At 39.6% G+C, this 24,423-nt stretch overlaps 1 protein-coding gene across 1 annotated transcript in view; it reads right to left on the bottom strand.

Annotated features, from left to right (window-relative positions):
* Positions 1-24,080, bottom strand: part of GPR149 (G protein-coupled receptor 149) — a 70,526-nt gene extending 46,446 nt beyond the window's left edge. The window contains exons 1-3 of the mRNA XM_059063641.2: positions 23,061-24,080; positions 21,902-22,094; positions 15,870-16,327 (exon numbers count right to left, since the gene is read on the bottom strand). Of these exons, the coding sequence (XP_058919624.1) occupies positions 15,870-16,327; positions 21,902-22,094; positions 23,061-24,080 (1,671 nt within the window). The remainder of the gene's footprint in view (positions 1-15,869; positions 16,328-21,901; positions 22,095-23,060) is intronic.
* Positions 24,081-24,423: the final 343 nt, after the last annotated feature.

Genomic DNA, 24,423 nt, shown 5'->3' with positions numbered 1-24,423 from the left:
CCGACTCTGGAAACATGGTAATAATTTCACATACTTAAACATAAATAACCAAAATCAAAAAGAATCAAAATGAGTCAAAAGAACTCAAAATGTAATATAAAATGAAGGGAATGGAAATGAAAATAACTAACCTAATAAATGTGGAAGATTGTATTGTGACGATAAACTGTAAGGTTAAAGATAAAAAGAACTATACACAACTATTATACTCTAGTTAATATTTTTTCCCACAGTGGTGTGGGTTAGCAATTCTAAAACTACTGTATGTGTATACCAGGACTGAGCAGATAAGTCAAGAAATTTGTAGAGAATGAGAACCAGTTTCCTCACTGTCAGAAAAAGAAGTAATAAGTAAGAAAAGGGAAAGGTGTGAATGAATTCTGTGGTTTGATTGGACTTGGAACTATCAGTATAAACTCATGGTTTAAAATGATTTATACAGAGAAACTGATATAGAAATATAGATTTCTACATGAGCACATATATATGTATTTCCTAGATCTGTCCAATAATAGGGTCTAGAAGCAAGACACCTCTGTAACAATAAGCATACTCAGATGTTGGTTTCTAAATCCCATTCTCTAACAAAAGTGACTAGAACTCCTTGGAAAAATGGTTGATTTTAGGGATGGGTCAGGGAAAATACAAAACGAGGCTGGAATATTTTGTGTTGCTAGAAAGTAAGGAAGTGCTCAAAAAGATGAGAAGGGCATGTTGAGGATAAAGGCATCAACTTGAAGAAGCTCCCAATGGCCAAATTTAGGATAATTGGAGTAATAAAATAAATAATAGTATGGCTAATAAGCTATAGATTAAAATAAATACCTATGATCTCATACTGATACAAATAAGTAAACAGAGGAGAAGAGATAACTTTTTCTTACAGGAGAATTCCAACAATAAATATAGAAGAAATTATAAAAATAGAATATCACCTTCACATAATAATTGTTACAGGCAAGATTCATCAATTAGTGCTAAAATTAGTGGGCAAAGTATGATAGGAAACAGAATATTTGCATAGCCTCAAAATATCTCCCAACAAGATACTTATAAATTACAAGGGAAAAATAGTAACTTTACATGGAGAAATCTGGCAGATCTCACCTTTACTAAGTGATCAAAGTTTATATCACCATCATAAGACATATCAACATCATGTACCTCTTGATATGATGTGCTGGGAAGGGCAAACATCACTTCTGTGTGATTCTTGTCAAAAATGCGTATGCTCAATTGATTAGTAAGCATATGTTAATTGCAAATTGAAGGATATTCCAGAAATAAACCAAAACAAAACAAACTGGCTGGTTGTCTTCAAAACTGTCAAAATCATGTAAGACACAGAAAGACTGTGGAACTGCTACAGATTGAAGAATCTGAGGAGACATGACAACAAATGCAGTAAGGAACTGAGGATCAGGTTCTGGACCAGAAAGAGGACATCAGCAGGACAGCTGGCAAAACTGAAATAAGGTCTATAAATTGGTTATTAATTCCCTAATAATTACATTATTATAATGTAACATGTTAACATTAATAGAAGCTGGATGAAGGATATATTAGAACTCTCATACTACTTTAAAAACTGTTTTGTAACTCTAAAATTAGTGCATAATAAAATGTTTTAAAAATGTAGCGTTTCGGGCTTCCCTGGTGGTGCAGTGGTTGAGAGTCCGCCTGCCGATGCAGGGGACACGGGTTCGTGCCCCGGTCTGGGAGGATCCCACGTGCCGCGGAGCGGCTGGGCCCGTGAGCCGTGGCCGCTGCGCCTGCGTGTCCGGAGCCTGTGCTCCGCGACGGGAGAGGCCACGACAGTGAGAGGCCCGCATACCGCAAAAAAAAAAAAAAAAAAAAAAAAAAAAAAAAAGCAGTGTTTCCAGCCATTTGATTTCAAATAAGGGATAACACGCAACAGGAGTTGTAGAAGAGATTGAAGCCATAACTGGGCGGTTCCAACACATAGCCTGTAAGGCCTCCTTAAACCATGAGGCTTTTTTGAGGATATTAACAGAATCCTTAGCTTAAAAAGTGAATTATAGGATTCTACACAAGCTTTGATCCAATGCTAATCCCCTTGAATCCATAGAAAGTGAACAGTTAGCTCAATTTGACTTCATTTCAGCAAATGATACATGCTGTGAGGATCACAAAATGTGTTATGAAATATTCAAATTAGTTTACAATGAAATTTCCTTAGTTTCAACTTTCAAGACTTTAAATACTTGAGAACAAATTTACATTTGTGAATGAGTTTTAAACCACACTCTAAATAGCCATTCTAAACTATACCAGATAATCACACAAATGACTCAAACAATTTAAATCAGGTGAAAATTACACTCTGAAGTGGACAAAGCAGATGCCGAAACAGTACATACAATATGATCCCATTTTTGTCAAAATTGAAAATATATGCTTAGGAAAGAGCCTAAAGTTTTATATGATAAAATGTAAACAGTGATTAACTCTGGGTGGTTAGAAGTGGGTGTTTTTCTTTGCTTATCAGCAATTTCTAAATTTTCTACAATAATTATATTACCTTATAATCAAAAAAATAAATGTTTTGAAAAAAGAAAGCAGGATAATAATTTTTCAGGTCTCTGAACAGTAAGTGGAACTAACTACTCCAAACAAACGGATGTAGCTAAATATAAAATATCTATATTCCAAACACTCATTTTGTGTTAGGATGAGGCTACATCTTTGCCTTGAGGCTACAAATAGGAGGTGATAAGTAAGTTTTTCTCCTACTGTCACTTCAGTTAAAAATGTCAAAAATTACTCAGAGAACAAGTTTCAGCATTTGCAATTATCAAGCTGACAGTGTCACAGGAAAATAGTTTATTTTTTAAAATGAAAAGAGAAGATGCACTTTTTTTAGGGAGAGGAAAGATATGCATACTGGGGTATTTTCTTCAAGTCTTATTTCACTTTATGGGGCATACATTAAATGAAGAGGATTGATTTTGCCCAACTCTTTAAACTAGTATCCATCTCCTAGTGATTAGATGTTAAAACTGTATTTCTTAAATTTTAGAAAGAAGTACTTAAATTAAGTACTTAAACTGGGTTGGCTCAGATGCACATTACTGATTCTGTAGGTCTGGGATGGGACTTTGATTTTGCACCAGTCACCTGAGGGTTTGTCAGAAATGCAGAATCTCAGACCTACTCAATCATAATCTACATTTTAACAAGATCCCCATTTGACTTATTTGCACATTAAAGTTGGAGAAGCTCGGATCTAAAGAACCCAAAATCATCTAGATAGGCATTTGCTTTCTATAGTTTTCTACGAAAAGGATTTAAAGAAATAATAATATTAAAAAAAGATTACAGAAACCAATATTGCCCCTGAACTCTGTGAGCAAACACAACTTTCATTTGTAAAACTATTTTTAGATAGTTAAAACATTTTCCTTAAAAGAAAAATTAAATTTCGTTGATTCCCCAGTGACCGTAAAGTTAGTTCTGTTGGTTTATTCATCCTTATACTAAATGGTTTGCATGTAGCTAATTCAAAAGCAATCACTTTCCCCATTTGACTCTCATCTGAGAAGGATTTTTTTCAGAATCTGGCTGTCTATATCCTATTGGCATAGTGAAGGACCTTTCATCTTTCAAATGCTATGATGATACAGAATTATTAGTGGGACTAAGTGACATAGTGACAGCATATCTTTGCTTCTGATTTACAGTAATAAATGAGTTTCTAGAGCTCTAAGACAACACATTAAAACAAAAGAAAATGGGATCCATGGATAACTTGATGAGCTTAGTATTAAAAGAGAAAATTAGAATGATCTCCCACAAGTTACTAAATTATTTTATAAGTACAATTTTCTTTATTCATAGATGACAAAACTTTGGGCTTGTGGAAAATCATTATTTCACTTGAGGAACAGTCATACCATGGCAACCACATTAAAACTTTGTAACTGAAGAACTCTGGCATTTCTGACTATTTTTTCTGAATTTTTAAACAGTAAACTGCTTAGGACTCTACCTACTAGGGGTCCAAAAAGAAGTGATTATGTGGCTAAGTGTAACACAATTTTAGTCTTACAAACACTCTCACCTGTGATACATTTTATTGGATCATATTTGAACCTACTAAAGCCATTCTACTCACATTTCCTTTATAACTTAACCTTGATCTGACACTCTCACTCCTACCAGGATTTCCAACAAGATATACTGAGAATTTGTTTACTCACATGAACTCTAAAAAAATTAAGCAATGTGTATTGTAAAAATATAGTAAGGCTCATTAAATACATTTTAAATGAAACCTTTTTTTATAGCCTAAAAACAAAGAACATATGCAATTCAATGTAGTACCATTAGATATGAACTGATAAACTGAGCCTAAATATTTGAAAGTACAACCATAGAAAATAAAAAGAGATAGTGTTTTCAGAGAGTTATTACAGTATCTACCAGTTTATTGTATCGCTGTAAGATATATAAGTTAACTTTGCTTTCAGAGCAAAGAAGGAACTTGGAAGAAAATGATGAAAAGAAAGTGCTTTCTAAGTCACCACCTACTCCCATGAAATATCTGTTGTTGAAGAATAGGGTAAGAGTTAAACCCAGCCTTTGGTCAGAGAAAAAGTTGTCATAAGCTTTTCAACTCTAAATGTCTTTTTCTTATAATATTAATCTTTAGGTCCATAGGTGATTTCGCTAAGGGAAAGTCATACCAATAACATCAGCCTGTGGCATAAGGACTTCTTACTGTTGTTTTAAATTTATGACAGTATTTCATTTAGTTTCTTAAAATATAAATTTTACTTTTCCTGAATATTGTATTATCTATTTAACCACTAAACATTTTTTATAAGTATCATTTTAAATCAGTTTCCTGAACTACTTGCTCTTCATAAATGTTAAAATATTAATACTTAATAAGCAAATCTTTGTAGTTGAAAGATACCTGAACTGACAAACATTTTGTGCTTTCCATGTAGCATTTTTGTTCGTTTGTTTTACAGAGGTGTGTAAGTTGTGCTTCACCATTCTCATAAGATAACATGCTTATGTGTAAACAGTATCTGATCTTTTCACATATTTCTAGATGTGTTTAATTGATTATATTCTCCAAAATATAACTCAGACTTTTAAAAGAGGGCTGTATGTTGTGATAGCTCAGTTGGCATGTCCCACTGCTTTGACAAAATACATTAGAAAATGAAGTCATTTAAAGTAATGTTAATTGGAAAAAAAGCAAGTCCCAGAAATGATACCATCTTTAGAAAGCTCAAAATAAGCAAACTAAGGAATATATTGTGTTAGAAATACATTCATTTGTGTTAAAACAGTAAAACAAAAAAGCATGAGCAAGATTCAAGATAGCTGAAACCCCTAAGGGGTAAGCATGAGGATGGAAGAGGGGAGTGGCACGCAGGGTATTGTAGTTGCAAGTTACTCAGATATACACACACATACATGCTTCATAATATTACTTTTTTTTTTTTTTTCTGTACGCGGGCCTCTCACTGTCGTGGCCTCTCCCGTTGCGGAGCACAGGCTCCGGACGCGCAGGCCCAGTGGCCATGGTTTACAGGCTCAGCCGCCCCGCTCTGTGGCATGTGGGATCTTCACGGACCGGGGCACGAACCCGCGTCCCCTGCATCGGCAGGCGGACTCTCAACCACTGCGCCACCAGGGAAGCCCTACTTAATTTTTAAGTGCAAGAAAACCAGGAAGTTTAGATTATTTAGGAACAAATTGATGATGATATTGTAGGGATTCCCCTCTTAGCTGGGGTATCACATTGTTCTAAAAATATTGAGCAGTGTATCCTGTCAGTAATATAGTTTTCACTGTATCTTGCAATTTACAGCAAATATTTAGATTTTTTTTGAGATACCTAATCACTAAACACTATGAAAAATTATTTTTAATCATAAATTTTGTACATTTCATTTTATTATCCAACTGTTAAAACTGGTGATATCAAAGAAAAACTAGCAGTTTTAATTAATCAAGGAGAATAAAGGAAATCTCAGGTTATTTTGTTCATATTCATAGTTGGTGTTAGATGGTCATACTTGTGATCAATGACTGCACTATTACTAGCAGATATTTGAAAAACTATAGTTTTGATTCCAGAGATTAGGGGCAAGTGGACTCTGATTTACATTAAGTCATGAAAAAGATATCTTTTCCTAGTAAATCGATTGTGTGGAAAGCAAGAGCAACTTTAATTATCACGTATGAGCATTTGGACGGAAGAACAATCTTATATCAATATCACACTACAATTTCAATAAAATAAGAAGTACCCCTCATCATTCTAGGCAGGCTTAAATCTAGGAAAGAATGAGATGAGCTTAAGGTACAAATTCTTTCATTATAAAACATCATATAGGGACTTTCCTGGTGGCGCAGTGGTTAAGAATCCGTCTGCCAATGCAGGGGACACAGATTTGATCCCTGGTCCAGGAAGATTCCCACATGCCACAGAGCAACTAAGCCCATACACCACAACTACTGAGCCTGTGCTCTAGAGCCCGTGAACTACAACTACAGAGCCCACATGCTGCAACTACTGAAGCCCACATGCCTAGAGCCCATGCTCTGCAACAAGAGAAGCTACAGCAACAAGAAGGCTGTGCACAACAATGAAGAACCAATGCAGCCAAAATAAATAAATAAGCAAATAAATAAAAATTTTAAAAAATTATAAAACTATTCTTGAACCCTTAAAAGAATGGAACATTTAGCAGGGTTTTTGCAAAGATTCACTTGGGTCTATTCTGGAATAGATCTTTTTTTCCTCGCTGAGTATTAGAGGGACTAGTTCCAGCAAGACTAATAGGCAAAATGGATAAAGAAGATGTGGTACATATATACAATGTAATATTACTCAGCCATAAAAAGAAACGAAATTGGGTCATTTGTAGAGACGTGGATGGACCTAGAGACTGTCATACCGAGTGAAGTAAGTCAGAAAGAGAAAAACAAATATCGTATATTAACGCATATATGTGGAATCTAGAAAAATGGTACAGATGAACCGGTTTGCAAGGCAGAAACAGAGACACAGATGTAGAGAACAAATGTATAGACACCAAGAGGGGAAACAGGGGGTGGCTGTGGTGGTGTGATGAATTGGGAGATTGGGATTGACATATATACACTAATGTGTAAAAAATAGATAATTAATAAGAACTTGCTATAGGAGGGCATCTTCAAGATGGCAGAGGAGTAAGACGTGGTGATCACCTTCCTCCCCACAGATACATCAAAAATACATCTACACGTGGAACAACTCCTACAGAACACCTACTGAACGCTGGCAGAAGACCTCAGCCCTCCCAAAAGGCAAGAAACTCCCCATGTTCCTGGGTAGGGCAAAAGAAAAAAGAAAAAACAGAGACAAAAGAATAGGAACGGGACCTGCACCAGTGGGAGGGAGCTGTGAAGGAGGAGAGGTTTCCACACACTAGAAGTTCCTTCGCGGGTGGAGACGGCAGGTGGCGGAGGGGGGAGCTTCGGGGCCGCAGAGGAGAGCGCAGCCACAGGGGTGTGGAGGGCAAAGCGGAGAGATTCCCGCAGAGGATCGGTGCCGCCCAGCACTCACGAGCCCGAGAGGCTTGTCTGCTCACCCGCCGGGGCGGGCGGGGCTGGGAGCTGAGGCTCGGGCTTCCGTGGGATCCCAGGGAGAGAACTGGGGTTGGCAGCGTGAACACAGCCTGAAGGGGTTAGTGCGCCACGGCTGGCCGGGAGGGAGTCCGGGAAAAAGTCTGGACCTGCCTAAGAGGCAAGAGACCATTGTTTCGGGGTGCACAAGGAGCGGGGATTCAGAGCACCGCCTAACGAGATCCAGAAACGGGGGTGAGCCGCGGCTATCAGCGCAGACCCCAGAGACGGGTGTAGGATGCTAGGGTTGCTGCTGCCACCACCAAGAGGCCTGTGTGTGAGCCCAGGTCACTCTCCACACCTCTCTCCCGGGAGCCTGTGCAGCCTGCCACTGCCAGGGTCCCGGGATCCAGGGACAGCTTCCCCGGGAGAACGCACGGCGCGCCTCAGGCTGGTGCAACGTAATGCCAGCCTCTGCTGCCACGGGCTCGCCCCACATCCGTACCCCTCCCTCACCCCAGCCTGAGTGAGCCAGAGCCCCCGAATCAGCTGCTACTTTAACCCTGTCCTGTCTGAGTGAAGAGCAGATGCACTCAGGTAACCTACATGCAGAGGCGGGGCCAAGTCCAAAGCTGAACCCCTGGAGCTGTGCGAACAAAGAAGAGAAATGGAAATTTCTCCCAGCAGCCTCAGGAGTAGTGGATTAAATCTCCACTATCAACCTGATGTACCTGCATCTGTGGAATACCTGAACAGACAACAAATCATCCCACAATTGAGGCGGTGGACTTTGGGAGCAACTGTAGACTTGGGGTTTGCTTTCTGCATCTAATTTGTTTCTGGTTTTATGTTTATCTTAGTTTAGTATTTAGAGCTTATTATCATTGGTAGACTTGTTTATTGATTTTGTTGCTCTCTTCCTTTTTAAATTTTTAATATATATATATTTTTTTCCTTTTTCTCTTTTTGTGATTGTGTATGTGCATGCTTCTTTGTGTGATTTTGTCTGTATAGATTTGCTTTTGCCATTTTTTTTTTTTTTTTTTTTTTTGTGGTACGCGGGCCTCTCACTGCTGTGGCCTCTCCCGTTGTGGAGCACAGGCTCCGGCTGCGCAGGCTCAGCGGCCATGGCTCACGGGCCCAGCCGCTCCGCGGCACGTGGGATCCTCCCGGACCGGGGCATGAATCCATGTCCCCTGCATTGGCAGGCGGACTCTCAACCACTGCTCCACCAGGGAAGCCCTGCTTTTGCCATTTGTCCTAGGGTTCTGTCCGTTTTTTTTAAGTATAGTTTTTTAGCACTTGTTAGCATTGGTGGATTTGATTTTTGGTTTGGTTGCTCTCTTCTTCCTTTCTCTTTTTTTTAAATTACTTTTTTATTTTTAACATTTTTTCTATTTTAATAACTTTATTTTCTTTCCTTCTTTTTTCTTTCTTTTCTTATCTCCCTTTTCTTCTGAGTCGTGGGGCTGACAGGGTCTTGGTGCTCTGGCTGGGGGTCAGGACTGAGCCTCTGAGGTGAGAGAGCCGAGTTCAGGACATTGGCCCACCAGAGGCCTCTTGGCCCCACATAATATCAAACGGCGAAAGCTCTCCCAGAGATCTCCATCTCAACGCTAAGACCCAGCTCCGCTCAAAGACCAGCAAGCTACAGTGTCAGATACCCTATGCCAAACAACTAGCAAGACAGGAACACAAATGCACCCATTAGCAGAGAGGCTGCCTAAAATCATAATAAGGCCACAGATACCTCAAAACACAACCACTGAATGTGGTCCTGCCCACCAAAAAGAAAAGATCCAGCCTCATACACCAGACCACAGACACCAGTCCCCTCCACCAGGAAGCCTACACAACCCACTAAACCAAGCTTACCCACTGGGAGCAGACACCAAAAACAACGGGAACTACGAACCTGCAGCCTGTGAAAAGGAGACCCCAAACACAGTAAGTTAAGCAATATGAGAAGATAGAGAAATACACAGCAGGTGAAGGAGCAAGGTAAAAGCCCGCCAGACCAAAAAAAAAAAAAAAAAAAAAAAAGAGGAAATAGGCAGGCTACCGAAAAAAGAATTCAGAGTAATGATAGAAAAGATGAGCGAAAATCTTGGAAATAGAATGGAGAAAATACAAGAAACATTTAACAAGGACCTAGAAGAACTAAAGAGCAAACAAACAATGATGAACAACACAATAAATGAAATTAAACGTTCTCTAGAAGGAATCAATAGCAGAATAACTGAGGCAGAAGAATGGATAAGTGACCTGGAAGATAAAATAGTGGAAATAACTACCATAGAGGAGAATAAAGAAAAAAGAATGAAAAGAATTGAGGACAATCTCAGAGACCTCTGGGCAACATTAAATGCACCAACATTCGAATTTTATGGGTCCCAAAGGATGAAGAGAAAAAAAAAAGGTACTGAGAAAATATTTGAAGAGATTACAGTTGAAAACTTCTCAAATATGTGTAAGGAAAGAGTAAATCAAGTCCAGAAAGTGCAGAGTCCCATACACAATAAATCCAGGGAGAAACACATCAAGACACATATTAATCAAACTATCAAAAATTAAATACAATGAAAAAATATTTAAAACAACATGGGAAAAGCAACAAATAACAAACTAGGGAATCCCCATAAGGTTAACAGCTGATCTTTCAGCAGAAGTGAGTGGAGGACATATTTAAAGTGATGAAAGGGAAAAGCCTACAACCAAGATGACTCTACCCAGCAGGGCTCTCATTCAGAATTGATGGAGAAATTAAAACCTTTACAGGTAAGAAAAAGCAGAGAGAATTCAGCACCACCAAACCAGCTCTACAACAAATGCTAAAGGAACTTCTCTAGGCAGGAAACACAAGAGAAGGAAAAGACTTACAATAACAAACCCCAAACAATTAAGAACATGGTAATAGGAATATACATATTGAAAATTACCTTGAATGTAAACGGATTAAATGCTCCAACCCAAAGACACAGACTGGCTGAATGGATACAAAAACAAGACCCGTATATATGCTGTCTACAAGAGACCAACTTCAGACCTAGGAACACATACAGACTGAAACAGAGGGGATGGAAAAAGATATTCCATGCAAATGGAAATCAGAAGAAAGCTGGAGTAGCAATTCTCATATTAGCCAAAACAGACTTTAAAATAAGGACTATTACAAGAGACAGAGAAGGACACTACATAATGAGCAAGGGATCGATCCAAGAAGAAGATATAACAATTGTAAATATTTATGCACCCAACATAGGAGCACCTGAATACATAAGGTAAATGCTAACAGACATAAAAGGGGAAATCGACAGTAACACAATCATAGTAGGGGACGTTAACACCCCACTTTCACCAATGGACAGATCATCTAAAATGAAAATAAAAAAAGAAACACAAGCTTTAAATGACACATTAAACAAGATGGACTTAATTGATATTTATAGGACATTCCATCCAAAAACAGCAGATTACACTTTCTTCTCAAGTGCTCCTGGAACATTTTCCAGGATAGATCATGTCTTGTGTCACAAATCAAGCATTGGTAAATTTAAGAAAATTGAAATTGTGTCAAATAGCTTTTCCAACCACAACGCTATGAGACTAGATAGCAATTACAGGAAAAGATCTGTAAAAAATACAAACACATGGAGGCTTAACAATACACTACTAAATAACCAAGAGATCACTGAAAAAAATCAAAGAAGAAATCAAAAAATACCTAGAAATAAATGCCAATGAAATCACAACAACCCAAAACCTATGGGATGCAGCAAAAGCAGTTCTAAGAGGGAAGTTTATAGCAATACAATCCTACCTCAAGAAACAAGAAATATCTCAAATAAACAACCTAACCTTATACCTAAAGCAATTAGAGAAAGAAGGACAAAAAACCCCCCAAAGTTAGCTGAAGGAAAGAAATCATAAAGATCAGATCAGAAATAAATGAAAAAATGAAGGAAAGGAGAGCAAAGATCAATAAAACTAAAAGCTGGTTCTTTTTTTTTTTTTTTTGTGATATGCGGGCCTCTCACTGTTGTGGCCTCACCCATTGCGGAGCACAGGCTCTGGACATGCAGGCTCAGAGGCCATGGCTCATGGGCCTACCACTCCGCATCAAGAGGGATCCTCCCGGACCAGGGCATGAACCTGTGTCCCCTGCATCAGCAGGCGGACTCTCAACCACCGCACCACCAGGGAAGCTCTAAAAGCTGGTTCTTTGAGAAGATAACAAAATTGATAAACCATTAGCCAGACTCATCAAGAAAAAAAAGGGAGAAGACCCAAATAAATAGAATTAGAAATGAAAAAGGAGAAGTAACAACTGAGACTGCAGAAATACAAGGGATCATGAGTGACTACTACCAGCAACTATATGCCAATAAAATGGACAACCTGAAAGAAATGGACAAATTCTCAGAAATGCACAACCTTCCGAGACTGAACCAGGAAGAAATAGAAAATAAAAACAGAACAATCACAAGCACTGAAATTGAAACTGTGATTCAAAATCTTCCAACAAAGAAAAGGCCAGGACAGATGGCTTCACAGGTAAATTCTATCAAACATTTAGAGAAGAGCTAACACCTATCCTTCTCAAACTCTTCCAAAATACAGCAGAGGGAGGAACACTCCCAAACTCATTTTACAAGGCCCCCATCACCCTGATACCAAAACCAGACAAAGATGCTACAGAAAAGAAAACTACAGGCCAATATCACTGATGAACATGCAAAAATCCTCAATAAAATACTAGCAAGCAGAATCCAACAGCAGATTAAAAGGATCATATACCATGAGCAAGTGGGGTTTATCCCAGGAATGCAAGGATTCTTCAATATATGCAAATCAATCAATATGATAAACCATAATAACAAATTGAAGGAGAAAATCCATATGATCATCTCAGGAGATGCAGAGAAAGCTTTTGAGAAAATTCAACACCAATTTGTGATTTAAAAACCTCCAGAAAGTAGGCACAGAGTGAACTTACCTCAATATAATAAAGGCCATAAATGACAAACCGACAGCCAACATCGTTCTCAATGGTGAAAAACTGACACCATTTCCACTAAGATCAGAAACAAGACAAGGTTGCCCACCCTCACCACTATTATTCAACATAATTTTGGAAGTTTTAGCCACAGCAATAAGAAAAGAAAAAGAAATAAAAGAGTCCAAATCAGAAAAGAAGAAGTAAAATTGTCACCGCTTGCAGATGACATGATACTATACATAGAATCCTAAAGATGCTACCAGAAAACTACTAGAGCTAATCAATGAATGTGGTAAAGTAGCAGGATACAAAATTAATGCACAGGGGCTTCCCTGGTGGCGCAGTGGTTGGGAGTCCGCCTGCCGATGCAGGGGACGCGGGTTCGTGCCCCGGTCCGGGAAGATCTCACATGCCGCGGAGCAGCTGGGCCTGTGAGCCATGGCCGTTGAGCCTGTGTGTCCGGAGCCTGTGCTTCGCAACGGGAGAGGCCACAGCTGTGAGAGGCCCGTGTAACGCAAAAAAAAAAACCAAACAAACAAACAAAAAATTAATGCACAGAAATCGCTTGCATTCCTATACACTAATGATGAAAAATCTGAAAGAGAAATTAAGGAAACACTCCCATTTACCACTGCAACAAAAAGAATAAAATACCTAGTAATAAACCTACCTAGGGAGACTAAAGACCTGTATGCAGAAAACTATAAGACACTGGTGAAAGAAATTAAAGATGATACAAACAGATGGAGAGATATACCATGTTCTTGCATTGGAAGAATCAACATTGTGAAAATGATTATACTACCCAAAGCAATCTACAGATTCAATGCAATCCCTATCAAACTACCAATGGCATTTTTCACAGGACTAGAACAAAGAATTTCACAATTTGTATAGAAACACAAAAGATCCCAAATAGCCAAAGCGATCTTGAGAAAGAAAAACGAAGCTGGAGGAATCAGGCTTCCTGACTTCAGACTATACTACAAAGGTACAGTAATCAAGACAGTGTGTTACTGGCACAAAACCAGAAATAGAGATCAATGGAACAGGACAGAAAGCCCAGAGAGAAACCCACGCACATATGGTCACCTTATCTTTCATAAAGGAGGCAACAATAGACAATGGAGAATGGACTGATTCTTCAATAAGTGGTGCTGGGAAAACTGGACAGCTACATGTAAAAGAATGAAATTAGAACACTCCTTAACACCATACACAAAAATAAACTCAAAATGGATTAAAGACTAAATGGAAGGCCAGACACTATAAAACTCTTAGAGGAAAACATAGGCAGAACACTCCATGAGATCAATCTCAGCAAGATCCTTTTTGACCCACCTCGTAGAGAAATGAAAATAAAAACAAAAATAAACAAAGGGACCTAATGAAATTTAACAGCTTTTGCACAGCAAAGGAAATCATAAACAAGGCGAAAAGACTACCCTCAGAATGGGAGTAATATTTGGAAATGAAGCTATTGACAAAGGATTAATCTCCAAAATACACAAGCAGCTCATGCAGCTCAATATCAAAAAAACAAACAACCCAATCCAAAAATGGGTGGAAGACCTAAACAGACATTTCTCCAAAGAAGATATACAGATTGCCAACAAACACACGAAAGAATGAATGCTCAACATCACTAATCATTAGAGAAATGCAAGTCAAAACTACAATGAGGGGCTTCCCTGGTGGCGCAGTGGTTGAGAGTCCGCCTGCCGATGCAGGAGACACGGGTTCGTGCCCTGGTCCGGGAGGATCCCGCGTGCCGCGGAGCGGCTGGGCCCGTGAGCCATGGCCGCTGGGCCTGCGCGTCCGGAGCCTGTGCTCCGCAGCGGGAGGGGCCACAACAGTGAGAGGCCCGCATACCACAAAAAAAAAAAAAAAAAAAAAAAAAAAAAACTACAATGAGGTATCACCTCACACCAGTCAGAATGGCCATCATCAAAAAAATCTAGAAACAATAAATGCTGGAGGGTGTGTGGAGAAAAGGGAACCCTCTTGCAGTGTTGGTGGGAATGTAAACTGATACAGCCACTATGGAGAACAGTATGGATATTCCTTAAAATCTATAAATAGAACTATCATACCATCCAGCAATCCCACTCCTGGTATATACCCTGAGAAAACCATAATTCAAAAGGGTCATGTACCACAATGTTCATTGCAGCTCTATTTACGATAGCCAGGACATGGAAGCAACCTAAGTGTTTGTTGACAGATGAATGGATAAAGAAGATGTGGCACATATATACAATGGAATATTACTCAGCCATAAAAAGAAATGAAATTGAGTTATTTGTAGTGAGGTGGATGGATCTAGAGACTGTCATACAGAGTGAAGTAAGTCAGAAAGAGAAAAACAAATTCTGTATGCTAACACATCTATATGGAATCTAAAAAAAAAAAATGGTTCTGAAGAACCTAGGGGCAGGACAGGAATCAAGATGCAGACATAGAGAATGGACTGCAGGACATGGGGAGGGGGAAGGGTAAGCTGGGATGAAGTGAGAGAGTGGCATGGACATAGATACACTACCAAATGTAAATTAGATAGCTAGTGGGAAGCAGCCGCATAGCACAGGGAGATCAGCTGGGTGCTTTGTGTCCACCTAGCAGGGTGGGATTGGGAGGATGGGAGGGAGATGCAAGAGGGAGGTGATTATGGAGATGTATGTATATGTATAGCTAACTCACTTTGTTATACAGCACAAACTAACACACTATTGTAAAGCAGTTATATTCTAATAAAGACTTTTAAAAAAAAAAGAACCTGCTGTATAAAAAAATAAAGAACTAAAATTCAAAACAAAAAAAAGACTAATAGGCAAGCTATGTGAACAGTAGAGCTGCAAGAGGACTACCTGTTTACCGGTAGTTGTATAAACATTTGCCCCAAAACCTGTTTTGGACACTTGTGTAAACTTTTCAGGTGAAGAAAAAATATAAAACCTACAAGTTTACTAGTTTGAAAAAAGTTTTGAGAGTCTAGTCTGAATTTACACAGATTATTTGAGGTTAAAATAGAGGCTCATCTCAAAGATCCTGTTTAGCTCTGCCAATCCCAAAATATATAGAATTTGACTGAAAGTGTAGAACTAATTAAAAAAATTTTAAAAGATACTTTGAAGTAAAATTTAGTATTATGGAAATTAATTGAGTTAAGTGAAGATAACCTTGTAGTTGGATGAATGAAATAAGCAACGGATAATTTTTTTGCATGCTGTCATATTTGGTCTCACTTTTAATTTAAGAGGAATAACAACCTTTACTGTACCTGACGAGGGGTTCTTTCTGATTTACTCCTACACCATTCCCAGTCTGAAAGGTCTGGTTTCTGACTCTCCTCATGAGAAAGTCTTCTTTCTGGCGCTTCCAAAAGGGTGGTTTCGTCATATTTAATATCACCTTCTGTTTTTTCAGAGAGCAGTGGATCAACACCCTTTTCACTGTGGGATTCCTGTTTAGCGTCTATAATATCAGTGTTTGTGCATTTGTTGATGCCTTTTAGCGTGGAGCTGTCCAGAGAGGGTGTGGTGCTGATTTCCACCTTTATGGCATTGAATATATTATGAGAGTCTCTCTGAGAGTCTTTTGTAGTTTTGCACTCATAGTTCATGAGATTGTGATAGGATATTGAATTTTCATCATCATCATAGTAATCTTCATGTGCTATTTTATAAATTCCATAACTTCGTTGAAATGATAGATTGAATTCAAAGCATCTCCTCTTGGCTATGTAAAAACAAAAACAAAATTCCATGATTAGGAAGATAGATATAAACAGTGCTTGGATATACAAAATGAATAAAAATAGGAAAGTGAATTCAACCTGATTAGTTGAATTATCTTCGCTTACTTCTTGTCAATTATGCAAAGCAACTGTGCCTCACAAATTCAATCGTCTTATCACTCTGGGCCTAACTGTTCTCACTTACACAATGGAAGGCTTGAAATACATACAACCCCAGAACACTGAAGTCTTTAAAGAAATTTTATGTAAAAAATTTATCCATAAATTAGAATAGTCTCATATCCACTCAGTTTAAGTTTTAGCTCTATCAGTCTACCAATTATCTCTACATTTCTTTATTTGGGGATAAAATACATTGTTTATAAATTTTATTTTGCTACAACTTAATTATTAAAAAGCTCTTAATATTACTTGAGCTATTCTGCTGGCAATACCAACAACAGATATAACTGCTTTAAATATTTTGATGTATATCATTCCTGACATTTATATGTTTATAAATGCATACAGTAGAAATTAGATAATGCTACAAAACAGCTTTTAAACTTTTAAAAATAATATGTACATTTCTGAATAAATTTGAACTGAATTGTAAAGAAGAGTATATAGACATATTTCTGTGAGCTGAAGCACTTTACAACAGTCTATACCTGATTAACTACAAGATGAGTTTAGCAGGAACACATAAAACTTTCCATGGTTTAAATCAGGTGAAATATGATGGTATCTTACATATAGCACTACTATTTGGTGAATACTGTATAAAGTCTTAGTAGAATAACACATGAGAATGTGACAGAAGTGATACAACTGTTGTATGTGAACGTCATAAAATACTAGATAATTTTTGTGTATTAAGAATGAAGCTTTATCAAGGTGGTAGACAAAATGCAATGTAATGTTTTGATTTTCATCTTTCAAACATGGCTCATTTCAAAACTTTTTTCTACTTGGATAGTTCTGTGTTTTATAGCACACATTTAGCTATCCTTGGTGGAAGAATTTATTAAAAACTATAAAAGTTCTCTGAGAACAGGTAAAATTTGATTCATTTTACAATACAACCTCATGTCATTCATATGCTGATTCTATTATTGAAATTACCTCAGAACTGAAGATTTACAAACCAATTCTGCTGACTGAAAGAGAATTTATAGGTATCATTCATTATTTGAGCCAAAACATTCACTGAGCCAGGATACAAACAAAAATTTCTCTTCAAAGAAAATGGAAAAGTAGAAACAGATGTTAACATTATACACTATTTCATTTATAGTACTACTTAACTTTTTCTAGTAATATAGTCCAGTAAAATTAAATTAGAATTTTTAATTTACTTTAATAGTGTGAAAGCTGAAGGAGCTAAAAGGACGTTTTAGTTATTGTTGGGTTTCCTTTTTCTCTAAAAAAAGTTATAAAGTGACAAGTGGTCAATTCAAGGATATTAAGCAAACAAAAACTGTCATAAAATCCCTATTTTATCATATAAATGGATACCTGTGGCTATATATTTTATTAGCTGTGTATTATAACTATGAAATATATAAAGCAAAAGTGAGTAATGTTTTTAAAGAGCTGTGCAGAATGTGTCGATGGAGAATCTACTTCCACATCACTGGGTGCAAGAAGCAGTCTGAGTTAGGCTATGAGAAGGAAGTGTGATTGAGAAAGATACAGTGGGGAACTAGAGCATTCCAGGGACAGTTATGCACATAGGTCATGACATTTAACAAAACAACAACCCTACATAATAAAAGGCATATTGGTTCTATTTTGCATTTGAGAAAACTGAGGCTGACAGAAGAAACCTACCTAAGATTACTTACCTGGTAAAGAGATTTTAATTTAAAGCTGACTCCAGAATTGGAGTCATTAACCTCTATGTGAAATTGCTTTACTGCTAATCAGATCCATGAGAGAAATATGTTAATGGAAGCAGAATGTCCCTGTTGTGCTATCTTTAAGGGAAGTACATTAATTATGAAATGTAACCAATAGAAACATTTCTTGTTATTGACTTTTCCTTAACACTAGAGGTAAATTCTGACTAGCCAATGAAGGTAATAGGTTATAACAACATAACAGACTTGACAGTATTTGACTAGTAACTTACAAGAAACTTAAAGACCATCAGAATACAGTCAGGGTCTTTTGAAGTCTATAGTACACTTATGAAAAATAAGTATGCTACCTTTGCTCTGAAAAGCAAAACCCTGGATAAGGCATGAAATAGCTCTAGTCTTCTGCTTTTAATCACATTTTACTAATGACAATTTTAAACATAAGTAATTATATCAGCTTATAAATATACATAATTATTCAGAGTAACATGTCACCAGATACTCTGACTTTGTCAAAAAACGGAAGCTGAAAATCTGATTTTTATAGAAAATATTTTATTTTAACTGTTCAATTTAAAAAAGAACGCATCATGTCATGCAAACCAAATGGGTCTGAAAGCCATATGCAATCCATATGTCTACCACCTGAGACCTCTGTGTTAAAACCATCTTTTTTTAAAACACTTTTGTTTTCAGACACTAGTAATACAGATTATTGTTGAAAACAGCAGAGAACTATTACTTCTGGAGATTATTTTCCATTACTGACATTCATTTTCTGGCTGCATGTCTCTCAGTATCCATACAGTGAAGCTGAGATGTAGAATTATGCTTACATCACCAAAATGAACCTACGGTAAATATGAGTTAGGAAAAAATATTTTCCTTTTCTTGCTTCTGGAGTTGCCAGAAAAAGAATGTAAAAGGGGGATATTAATTTGTTGATGAGAAAAAGCTTAAATGTGAAACTGGAGCCATCAAAGTACTATAACTACATAGAATCAAAGTACTATCACTGATCAAGCACCTGCCCACCTGAGGAGGAGCCATCTTTGGAGTTTCAAAATTCTGTTTTTGTGTCATCCTAGCAATAGGAACATTTATGGTGGGTCCTCAGACAAGGAAAGTACATCATTCTTATTCTTATAATTTTCCTGTGGCAGAGCCTAGGATCAAGTGAGAGAGTGCCATGGACATATATACACTACCAAAGGTGAAACGGATAGCTAGTGGGAAGCAGCCACATAGCACAGGGAGATCAGCTCGGTGCTTTGTGACCACCTAGAGGGGTGGGATAGGGAGGGTGGGAGGGAGACGCAAGAAAGAGGAGATATGGGGATATATGTGTATGTATAGCTGATTCACTTTGTTATAAAGCGAAACTAACACACCATCGTAAAGCAATTACACTCCAATAAGGATGTTAGAAAAAAAAAAAAGAGAGAGAATGGAGCCATTTTATTTATTTATTTATTATTTATTTATTTTTGCGGTACGCGGGCCTCTCACTGTTGTGGCCTCTCCCGTTGCGGAGCACAGGCTCCGGACGCGCAGGCTCAGCGGCCATGGCTCACGGGCTTAGTTGCTCCGCGGCATGTGGGATCTTCCCGGACCAGGGCACGAACCCGTGTCTCCTGCATCGGCAGGCGGATTCTCTACCACTGCGCCACCAGGGAAGCCCTTGGAGCCATTTTAAACTAACGTTTCTCACAACATTTTATTTTTGAAGCCATGCCTCTCTAAGTTCACATTTCAACATCTTCCCTGAAATTTTAAAACAAATACAAATAAGGGCAATGATAATTTTAGAGGGAAAATATTAGTTTGATCTTGAAAGGCATGGTTCTAATTTCAAACATGAGATATTAGCAGGATTATTGATTCTGCCAGCCTGCTGTAGTTTCTTCTGTTTTGTGCAGTATAAGATAGAGTGCTTCCTAGACCATTTATAGTGATAGATCTGTTGCCTTGCTTTGTTTTCAGCTCTGTTAGAGGTGCCCTTTAGTTCTTAAAAATGACTGCCCTAGGGCTTCCCTGGTGGCGCAGTGGTTGAGAGTCCGCCTGCCGATGCAGGGGACGCGGGTTCGTGCCCCGGTCCGGGAAGATCCCACATGCCGCGGAGCGGCTGGGCCCCATGAGCCATGGCCGCTGAGCCTGTGCGTCCCGAGCCTGCGCTCCGCAAAGGGAGAGGCCACAACAGGGAGAGGCCCGTGTACCACAAAAAAAAAAAAAAAAAAAATGACTGCCCTAAACTCTTCTTGTCTCTCTCACAATTTTAAATACTATAAGATGGGGTTAGTTCATTAATTTAGTGACAAAATATTAATGTTTGATAGACTGGTAGAACTTTCAGGTTTGTAAGTGATTTTTATATGTTCTATGTTCTTCTATGTGGTCCAAAAAGATTTATTATTAATTTTCTGTGTCACTGTTGCTCTGGATATTAATATCCAAAAGCACATACTTATTACAAGTTCCATGGTTTTTTTATTTTAAGGGCATAGATGAATTTGGCATCCATTAACAATAAAACTTCATGGCATCCTGAACACTAAAAAAAATCTTCTGGTCATTTGAAAATTATCTAGACATTAAATGTCATGAATACATGGAAAATGACCAGTTCATGACTATTTAATGTTTATAAAATAAACCTGTTGAAGAATTGATTGCAGAATATTCTTTAACAGTCTCCAGTTTTCATAGTCCTAAAATAGTCTAAAATGGACTGTTTTTATTTACTCTTTCTTCTCTGTTAAAGAATAATATACTTGCTTATTCTGAGCAAAGGACAATTAATGGAAGTTAATTCAGCATACACTAATGTAGCCTTGGATTTATTAAATGGTAGAACATCCTATCTTTTGTCTGGAATGACAAAAAAATATCCTTTTCCTTCCTGGCAGAGTCAAAATATACAGGTCATTCTTCAACTTTTCCTGTCTCAGAATAGGAACAATTACACTCTAGTGAGTTTTATAATTGACTGCACTCCTGGTCTAGAGGTACTCTTTAGAACACAGTTTTTTTTATTTTTTTTATTTTTAAGTAACTGGCATGGCTAGATTCATACATGAACATACATTGACAAACTCTGCCACCTTTGTCCTTTTTTGAAATTATAGGTGTTTGTGGGGTTGTTTTGTGTATATATGTATGTTTTCCAAAAGCAGAGGCAAACACTTAAAATTTGTTTTGGAACTGTTTTTAGTCACTCCTATTGCTTACTCTGAAAACTTTCCAAAACCCTGGAAAAATATAAGCAGCAAACTAAAGAAGATGCTTTTCTTTACTGTTCCACTCAACGATAATGAACTTTACTATAATGAGTTTTTAACTTTTCAAAGATGCAGACTTCTCCTACATAGACTTGGGAGGGAGAGTTATTTTCTACTCTAGCCTAAGAGCTATGGTGGATGTAACACCTAAAGGCCTTTGCTGACTTCATGCTGTGTTGAATGAATTCTCTTTCCTTCTTACCTAAAATAATTATTCAATGTACAAGCAGTTGGCAGAGTTGTTTTAAACTTGCCTCATTTAAAACTTACTCCAATACTGTGCTAATAATTGTTTCACATTATAATTTCTTCCCTTTATTTACCACTTCACTTGTCCTTGGACTCTTCATCCCCTACGAAGGCAACTCAATAGACCACCTTTCTGTACTTGACCATATGCATATTGTTCCCAACCTCTGCACTGTTCAGGACTTACGTTTTTTCCCGTCAGACGTCACTGCATATGTGTTCTGCTTGCAGTTGATGATGCAGCCACAGGGCAAGTGTGTCCAGTGTTTGGACAAGACAAACACTGGAGTTACAGTGGTGGCCAGGAGGGTCAGCAGAAAGCTGAGCGTCTCAAAGGGAAGGCTCTGAAACCCCACGACGTGCTGGACCACCATGTGGATCTGCAAAAGCAGAGAGCTTCAGACCTATCCTCGGATAACATTTTCCATTTTGCCAAGCCTTTCCCTCAAGCATGCTGCCCCAGCTCCCTCCTCCAGGACCCTTTCCTGTCTGAGAGCCAGAAGCTCGACTCCTGGGCCGGCACCCTCAGCTTGGGTGATGGACTCCTGGGATGCCTTGGGAGGAGGCCCGCTGCTCCAGGCTGCACAGGCTTTGAGGGTTTCCACTCTTGACAGCCTGGTCTGTGCTAGCTGCCAGCTCAAGTTTCCACCAGGGAAGCACAGTCACAATACAGAAAATGCTATCCCAGAAAACAGGCAAGCATGTATGAAACCTGTACCTGGTACTCCAGACGTCCTTGGTCACGTCCCTGGCCCCTCACCTCTGCCAGGTTATGCTTGTCACACTAGGGCACCACCTGCCACCTCTCAGCTGGGCTCTTTCCTGGAGGCTTGAACAAAAGCCTGCTCTGTCTACTTTCTGCTGTCTCTACTTCTGATCACGCCTCTCCTGTCTCCCTGCTGGGGATGGGCGGCGTCCTTACTAGGGAGGAATGGAGCAGAGAGAAGGGCATGACAGAGGATCGGGGGCAAAAAACCCTCTTTACTACCTCCCTTCCCTTCTTAACACTCCCAGATATCGCTACGAGAGAAAAGGACACCCTGGACCATGAGAGATCTCAGAAAACTAAGTCTCCCGCGCCCGAAAGCGCTCCTCATCCTCCTCCCCAGTTCTGAACCGAGAGGCACTTAGCAGCAAAGGCTCCGCGGCTGCGAGTCCTACCCGTGAACTGCCCTCCTCCAAGTGCTTCGCTAAAACCAAGCGAGATACGTTCGTCAGCGGACTTAATGCACGTCTCTGGGCGACCCTCCAAGCCCGGGGACGCTGGTCTCAACACGCACTCATACTGCCTGGCACCCCCCACCCCCACCCCACCCCGCGCGCACTGTAAGCAACCGCGCTTTTACCATCATGGGCAGCCAAAGGGTGACTTTGGTCATCGCTAAGATCAATGAGAAGCGCTTCTGCGCTACGCTCACGGTGAAGCTCCTGGTGCCATAGAGACCAGTCCCCCGGTCCTCACGCCTGCAGGCTCCAGCCACTGCGGGAGCACCGCGCCCCGGCCCCGGCCCCGGCCCTGCCCTCGCGGGCAGACCCGCTCCAAACACGGTGTCCGAGCTCGGGGCGCATCGTCCAGAGCACCGCAGGGCCGGGCCCGGAGCATCCGCTGGGGACAGGGAAAGCACTCTCCCCCGCGTTGAAGGGGTCCCTGGGGTGGAAGCTCCGCGGGCAATTTCCTGGTAGTTGGCGTGGAGCCTTGGCCGCTCCTCCGAGCACAGCAACTGGTGAGTGAGGGGGACCGAGAGGCCGGCGAGGAGTCCGAAGGCCGACGTGTACACGGCGAAAAGCAGCAGCACGTAGGAGCTGGAGCAGTCGGCCAGGCAGCCCCAAGGCGTGCGTACAAAGGCGCCCCAGCCGCACAGAGGCAGCGCGGAGATTAGCAGACTCGCCGCCCACACCGTCAGCGCCACGCCGAGCACCTGGCCCGATCTTCCGGGGGCTGCCTGGCGCCCCACAGCCCTGTGCATCGTGTAGAAGTTGTAGGACACTAAGAGAGTCGCCTTCAAGTTGCTCGAGAGGCCCTGGCATAAATATAGTAAGGCAGAGGTGGTGCACAGAGCCTGGAAGTGGTCAGAGACCTCATTTGGCCACTGCAGAAACATGAAGATGGTCCCCGACAGGACGCTCATGAGATCATCCCCAGACCAGGAAGCCACAAGCATGGACACCACAGTTCTGTTCCGCGTTTTCATTAGGGAAACTAGTGAGTAAATGCTGCCTGCCAGGGCTGCGAGAGTCATGAAGCATGTCAGGCAAAACAGATAGATATTCACGGTTCCTGGCGGATTTAAAAGATCTGTCGAATTATGATTTTCTTTCCACAGGCTAGAGTCATTTGTTGATAAGTTACTGAGAAATACAGACATTATCCTTGGTCAATATTTAATTTCTTTTTCAATGGGTCTATAAATATTCTCAAAATTAAGCATGGCTGTTAGTTGCAAATCAGATCTCATTATCTCCTACCAAGTTTCCCTCAAGATGTTCACCAGTCAGTCCCGGCAGGAAATGGTCAGACAAGTCTTCTTTAGATCTGACTCAACCCACACTTTAAAACTGGGTTCCACTTAAAGCAGCAGTAAGAAACTTTTCAACATTTCAATTAAAAACAGACAAACCAAAAACTCCCTCCTGAAACCAGCAAGTTTCAGGCATGAAAGCAAAAGCTCCTCAAGTAGATTGAAAAACAATGATGTGTGGGTCCTTTCG

The sequence above is a fragment of the Kogia breviceps genome, chromosome 5 (assembly GCF_026419965.1).
Source record: "Kogia breviceps isolate mKogBre1 chromosome 5, mKogBre1 haplotype 1, whole genome shotgun sequence".
In the NCBI taxonomy this organism is placed as follows: domain Eukaryota; kingdom Metazoa; phylum Chordata; class Mammalia; order Artiodactyla; family Physeteridae; genus Kogia; species Kogia breviceps.
This window is presented reverse-complemented; position numbering and strand designations above follow the sequence as displayed.